Source organism: Talpa europaea, assembly GCF_964194135.1.
Source record: "Talpa europaea genome assembly, chromosome: 11".
Classification (NCBI taxonomy): Eukaryota; Metazoa; Chordata; class Mammalia; order Eulipotyphla; family Talpidae; genus Talpa; species Talpa europaea.
In genome coordinates, this window is record NC_140078.1 from 64,742,829 (window position 1) to 64,749,914 (window position 7,086).

The 7,086-nt window shown below is 40.1% G+C and overlaps 1 protein-coding gene across 1 annotated transcript; it reads right to left on the bottom strand.

The window, feature by feature from the left end:
- Positions 1-2,568: 2,568 nt before the first annotated feature.
- Positions 2,569-6,697, bottom strand: PDE12 (phosphodiesterase 12; the record flags this gene model as incomplete). Its single annotated transcript, XM_084246532.1, has 3 exons — positions 2,569-3,182; positions 3,925-4,003; positions 5,393-6,697. 3 exons carry the CDS (start codon positions 6,695-6,697, stop codon positions 2,740-2,742), a joined length of 1,827 nt encoding a protein of 608 aa, XP_084102658.1. The 3' UTR covers positions 2,569-2,739.
- Positions 6,698-7,086: the final 389 nt, after the last annotated feature.

The following is a 7,086-nucleotide window of genomic DNA, read 5'->3' on the forward strand; positions in this document are numbered from 1 at the left end:
TTCAAAATAGGAAAATGTTTTTGAATTGTTTAGGAAATTAGTGTTGGCTATAATTTTTTGGAGGAAAGACTTTTCCCTATTGAGTTGTCATGTGGGTTTTGTGATAAATTAATAACACAAACCCTTACCTTTCATTATATGCAGACTTTGATTTTGTCTTAATTAAACCAGTTTGTAGGGCACTTTTGCCTATACTTTATAGCGGGAGAACATGAGATCTAAAGGGAGATCTACCCACAGTAATGTTCTTTGAACCCTCTCTCCCCCGTATTACATACCTTCAGAATGAGACTGAAACCATCTTATTCTGATGAAAGCAAGTTATCGTTCTCTCAGAAGTTTCCACCGAAGGAAGTTCTTTGAAATTGTAAACAACTGATTTTAGTATGTGGGGTTTCAGAGAACATCACATTATGACCAGATGATTTCTTTGCTAATGAACTACCAGTATATACATCTACTGTAGTGGCAACTGTGCAAGAGTTTTAACAGGATAACATGTTTTATAAAATTCTTAAGTCGTTTATAATACAAAATTTTGGAATGTTAATTCCTACAATAAGAACTTGTAACATAATTGTGGTCCACCATAGAGAGTTGCTAGACTTCCCATATTTTATTAAAATCAAATGTCCTAAAAAATTCAAATGTAATAGAAAAATTCAATCAAAAGATGGCTTTAAACACATATATTTCTGAACACTGTACTGTAACTAATGAATACAAGGAAATTTTGGTAGGCTATTTATGTAATTTTATTAGTGTTCCCTACCTTTGGACTCTGTTCACTCTATCATATCTGTATATTGGAGATTTGACCAGAGTATATGGCACTTCACAATATTCTACAAGCCAATATTCTGAAATGCCTCTATGCAATCTGATCATAGTTCAGTCAGTAAATATCAAATTTTAAGATTCTGGATGTGGAATGTGTGATAAGTGCTTAAAGTGTTTCAGACAGAGTTCAATTTAGCTAGCTAACCATGGTGTTAATATAAAACCTATGATTTTCTCATATGCATGTGTATGTCACGTGTATGTCTCAAATTTTTGCTTAGAAACTGTTTTCTCTGAAGTTATTGTTAGAGTCTTGTTAAAATGTTTGAAAGCACATCAAAATCATATTTTTAGAAAGGAAAAAGGTATTTTGCTCAAGAATCAGATTCTGGTTTTACTGTATTATTTATGTATTTTTAAACGGATGTAAAAATGCTCTAAAAAGGCTACTTACAAAGGCACAATTCGGTAATATCAATTTTTCACTTACAGCGTTTTCTGAACAAGATCCCAGGAGACTGCCACCTTAATTTTTCCCTTCAAGTACTTTAAGTACTTCAAGGCTTAATCTGAAATACAGGTAAAGCGCTCATCCTCAAATTTAGTGAACTAAGAATTATTAATACATTGGATAGGTGTGCAGAATATTAAAGTACAGGCTACTTGATCAAAAGTGCCAGGTTCTTATTTTACTGGGTTCAGAGATGAGTTTGGAACAAAGGCTTTTATGACGGGAAAATCAGAGCTTTCTTTGAGGTGGGTGGGTTTTTAATACTTAAGCTAAGAATTAAATAGAGAAATATAAGATAGCATTACAGTTATCCTGAACACCAAAAAAGCAGCAACTAAAGCATTACAAATCAGGGAAGATGGTAACTGAGTTAGAAAAGCTCAGTTACCATTATGGGTTAGACAGTTTGGCTTCATACTTAATTTTTTTAATAGTATATAAATTATATATACAATGTTTTCTGTAACTAAAATGTTCAAGTCTATAAAAGAATAGTTTTTTTTTTTAATTTCAGATGCTCAAAACTCCCTCTACTCTCATTTTTCTTACTTATAAAAACAATTTTTAAAATAGTTCTAGCATATAAGTGCTCAATGGTTCACTGAAAATTTCAAGCCCATGTCCGTAGGCAATTTCATATTATGTTGTATTCTCTAATATCATAAGGACAAATACCATGTTGAATTATGAACATTTTTCATGAACCAAAGTAATTAAAGACAATGGGATCAAGTCGACTATGTTGCCACTGACTCAGAAATAATAAATTGTGCTTACATCCTAAAAGTCAAAATGAGCTGCAGTTAAGAATGAGAATATAAATATGACCGTTTGTTCCATTTACTATAAACTAAAATCTTAAAAATGAAAACACCCCTGTTAATTGAAAAATGAAAGTATTAATAATTGTGATGTTATTTTTAATCTTTTGTTAAAGCTCTTAAGTTGTATTAAATTGCTAACCAAATTGAGGTAGACCCTAATGTCATTCCATGTGTCAGAACGTAGGCCCCTCACAGCTTGTATGCACTTTCTCCCTAATTATATAAACATGATTCAATTTGAAATATGTATTATGATAGAAAAACTATAGGGTCATTCAAATGGCACTTTAAAAAAAATTCGTAATTACTAGTTGAAAAAAAGTACTTATAAAACATACACAATAATTCAATTTTCTTCCTGCTAGTCATAAATATATTTGTTTTTCTTCCAAGTATAGAAAAAAAGGGTAGAGAAACTATATTATGCAAACATTATGAACAGTCATGTAATGAAGACACTGGACAATAACTAGTAGGGTAAGAACACTTTAACTTAGTGTCCAGTTTTCTTCTCTGAAGGTTACAGTAAGCTTTGATTCATATTAAATTTCATACCCAAGCACACTTAAATTCCATTAAATACAAAAAAAAAAAATTCAAAAAAAAATTCCATTAAATACAAATCTATTTCCACTTTAGGTCACATACAAGTGCTATGTGATCAGAAGGATGGGAAACACTAGGTAAGGCCTGGTGGGTAGTAACTTCTTCATGACTAGGTAATGGAATCACTTGTTCAACCTCTAAAGCATTTAAGTCAATGAAAATGTAATCTAAACATCCATGAAAGCCACCAACGTAATTTGTGTAAGCAGGTTCACCACAAGCACTTTTCAGTTTGAAAAAATGGGTAAGAGACATATTGCATCGTTCTTCTTCCCCATTAGAAGCCCAGTCTTCATGATCCTCAGGTATGTTTCCATTGATGACATAATGATACATTCCTGTTGATGGGGTACTATTAAAGTCCCCACAAAATATAACTGGTATGCCAGGATACAGATCACAGGAGACATGCCTAATATGAGCCAAGGCTATTGCCATTTGAATAAGACGAATGTACCCACCTATGAATATAAAATACAATAATGTAAGTAATTTTAAAAAGTGCCTTTATGTTAAAAATAGCAAACGCACAAAACTCACAAACTATAGTTTCTAAGTGACATTCAAGATAGGTATTTGGGGGGTGGGGAGGAACCTGCAGGAAGGTGGTCAAAAGATTTAAAACTTTCGGTTATAAGATAGTAGTGGGGAGATAATGTACAACATGATGAATGTGGTTAATACTGCTGTCTGGTGTGTTTAAAAACTGCTAAGAGTATATCCTGGAAGTTATCACAAGGGAAAAAATTTTTGTTGGAACTTATATGAAGTGATGGATAGTAACTAAATGTGGTAATCATTTTGCAATGTATCTAAGTCAATAAATATTGATTCATATTAAATTTCCTACCTAAGCACACTTAAATTCCATTAAATACAAATCTATTTCCATTTTAGGTCACATACAAATGCTATGTAAATCAGAAGGATGGGAAACACTATGTACACTAGGTACACCTTAAACTTATACAGTGCTATAAATCATTATCTCGCAATAAAAATAAAAGGAAATTATTGAATATACATGTCTGTGTAAAACTGCTTCACTGACTTTAATTCACCACGGTTTTTTTTTTTTTTTTTTTTTGTGGGACCCTCCCCGGCGGCGGGGCAACCTCGAAGCCCAGCGCTCAACCGCTGTGCCACCAGGGGAAGCCCTAATTCACCACGTTTAAATCACTTGTAAAAACCATTAATATCTACCTTTTGGGTGCCAGTAGAGATGGGTATTAGCAACACATATCTTTTTCGAAGAATCCTTTGTAGACTGAAGAACAGAAACCTAGAATAAACAGAATATGCTGAGTTCAGTTGGGACCTGCCAACTTCCAGATTTTTTTTTTAAGACTGTATGAGGAACTGACATTTTATTCCATACTTTACCCCTACTGATGAAGTATGGCTGCAATTATGAAATTTAAATTTTTAATATTTTTAATATTTTTAATATTTGCTAGTTTCAGAATATACTATATATGCTCTGCCCTTGGACTTAGCATAAAACAGTCCAACACATACTGTAGTATGAAAAGAATACATTTTAGATAACAACACTCATACTAGAAACAGTGTTTTTAAATGGGTAAGTACAGGCTTTGGAGTCAGGCAGACCTACCAATACCCACTCAAACATTTACAGCAGTGGGGCTTGGAGAGGAAGACTTTTTTCCCAAGTTAGTTTTCTCATCAGTAAATAAGTGGCAGTATATCATCCACCTCAAGAGGGACTGCTGTGTACATTTAATTAAATGACTTTGCACACAGTTGTATGAAATACACAAAAAAAGTGGTCTAAAAAAAAAAGGGAGCTTTATTTAGCTAAGTGGCAATGACGATACGATGACAGAATGTGTAACCAACTTGGTAAGACTCTTGGCCCGCATTTGTGTGAAGCTGGATAAGGAAACTTGTCCATTTCTTCACTACAAAAAGGGAAGACTATAACACGGAAATAGTAGGATTACTGTGGGCCAAAAGTTGAAGTAACGAATATTCATGGAGCACTTCTAAAACAGGCCAGACACTTAATTTTTTAAGTACTTTGAAATGTGTCAGAGCAGTGCTTGCTTGGTAAGCAGTAAAAAAAAAAAAAAAAAAAAAAAATACTAGCTATTTCTATTCTTTTTTTTTACTTATGCATACAGGAACTGGGGTGTATGTAGGCCAGAGGGCAGGGGGTGAGAGGATTCACCACAGTTAGAGTGGGGAGCAGAACAGGTGAATCCACTGAAATACACTGCTGAGGGGAGCAGCGGGCAAGACGGGAAACATCTGCTGGGCCAGGTGGGTCAGCTCCCTGGCCAGGAATCGAACTTATTCCACTCTTGCCACAGAGGCTGGTGACAGTTTGATAGCACTTAGACTTTAACCCTGCGCCACCGGGGAGGCCCTACTGCTATTATTTTTGTATTCACCTTATGCCTCTCCCACGAGACTGTAAGCACTATGAATCCGTGCCTTTGTTCAAGGCAACCTGCAGCGTGGTACACCAAAGGTGCTCGCCAAGCATTTGCTCATTGAGTCAATGAAAGCAAAACTTCGGACTTAAGATACAAAAGCCATCATCTTTCATTACAACTGTTTCATTGTCTCATGTTAATTACAAGCACTCTCCTCTCCCCCAGATCCCTAAAAATATATGGGTATGTAGAGAGTGATGGAGTTACTTTACCTGAAGGACAGAAGATCTCTGTAACACCCTCTCTTTTGCGGAAGGGTACAAATCTAGCTTTCCTAGCAGTTCTTTGTGAAGTGGGTCAGACTCCAGGGTTTCATGGAAAGAAATGTCATGCTGGCTAAGGAGGGTGAACTTGGACTTTCGGTAGAAAGTGGCCAAACCTTCGTGCTGCTTGATTCGAAACAGGCCTTCCAGTCCAAAGGCTTCGAGGGCAGGCATCAAGCTGTCTGTAAACACGCTGCGGTCAACCTCTTGCAAACAGATGAGGTCTGCATTGTAGCCCGTGAGTTCTTTCTGGATAAGATTCTGGCGGTAGTCGAGCTCCAGGGCGTACGGGGCACAGTATGGGTACAGGACAGTCCGCGAGAATTCAGTTTGTGCGTACGTATCCGCAAGGATGTTGTAGGAGACAGTGCGGATGAGAGCGTCATCTGCCACTTTCTTGGTGTACAGATGCCGGTGGTCAAAGGTGCAGGTGCCAGGCCCGGCCTCCACTGGACAACTCTCCAACTCTCTGCTTGGCCCGAAGCGCTGCCCATTGCCTGGGGTGCAATGAAACTTGAGCCTTAGGCCGATGTCAGCATTAGTCGGGGTATAAACGCGCTGGTCCACACCAGTCTCGATCCAAGTAGGAGAAGACGAAGACGGAGAAAATGACGAGGGGCCCCCGCCCTCTGGTTCCGCCACTCGGGGTTTGTTTTCTCTGTACCAGCGGAAGAGGGAGCTGGAGGGATCCCCAAACTCTAGGCTGAGCTTGGGGCACACCGGGAATCCGGCCATTATGTAGCGTGGCAACTGCAGCTCGGTAAAGGCGGGAGGGTTGCGCTCCACCTTGTACTTGACATCGCCTATCTGCAGCACCGCGCCGTCCTGCCAGGCGTCCACGTTGAGCACGTCCTCAGCCACTGCCTCCTCCCGGTAGTACAGCTTCACCACTGGCTCGCAGGCCGCACCCGGCTCGGGTCCGGGCCCCGCACACGCCACGCCGCCACTCGCGCTCGGACGGTTCTTCCTGCTCTTTTTGGCGGCGGCCGCTTTAGCGTGGCCCTTGAGAGCGTTGGTAGCGATTCGGCTGAGGGCGCGACCCAGCGGCTCGCTCTGGTCACGCTGCATGTTCTTGTGGCTGCCGTCGGCCAACGCGAACGACAGGCTGAGCTTGGGCTCCGAGGGCACACAGCGCACCACAGCCCGCTCCATCGCGCCGGCCGCCGTCTCAGCTGCCGCCTCCGTCCGGCTGTGCCGTTCCACCGCCGTACGGACCCCACGAAGCGCGGCGCGGGCTCCTGAGAGCCTCCACATGAACCTGGCAGCCCAGCGGCGACCAAGCGTCAAGTGGAGAAAGGAGACACATCCGCCGGCTCCAGAGCCATTCAGGCTCGCAACTTCCGGCCTGCGAGGAGAGGGTGCGCGGGACTCCTGATCCGCACTTTCGTCAGATCCGATTAGCTGCTCCTTTTTTCCATAGACATTCCTGTCTTTAATCCCTCCAGGTTTAATTTTACATGAAACTAGCGTCATAAAGAAGTAAATGAAGAAAACTTGGACGTTTCAGAGGGAAATACTCCACAGTTTTAGCGAAAGTGCAGTTGGAAACGTAAGGCTACGTGCGCCAAGCCGGAAGGGACCGTAGTCGCGGTTTCGCATTCCTGAAGGAGGCGGGTCCCTGGCCTGGACTAATTGACTTCCTT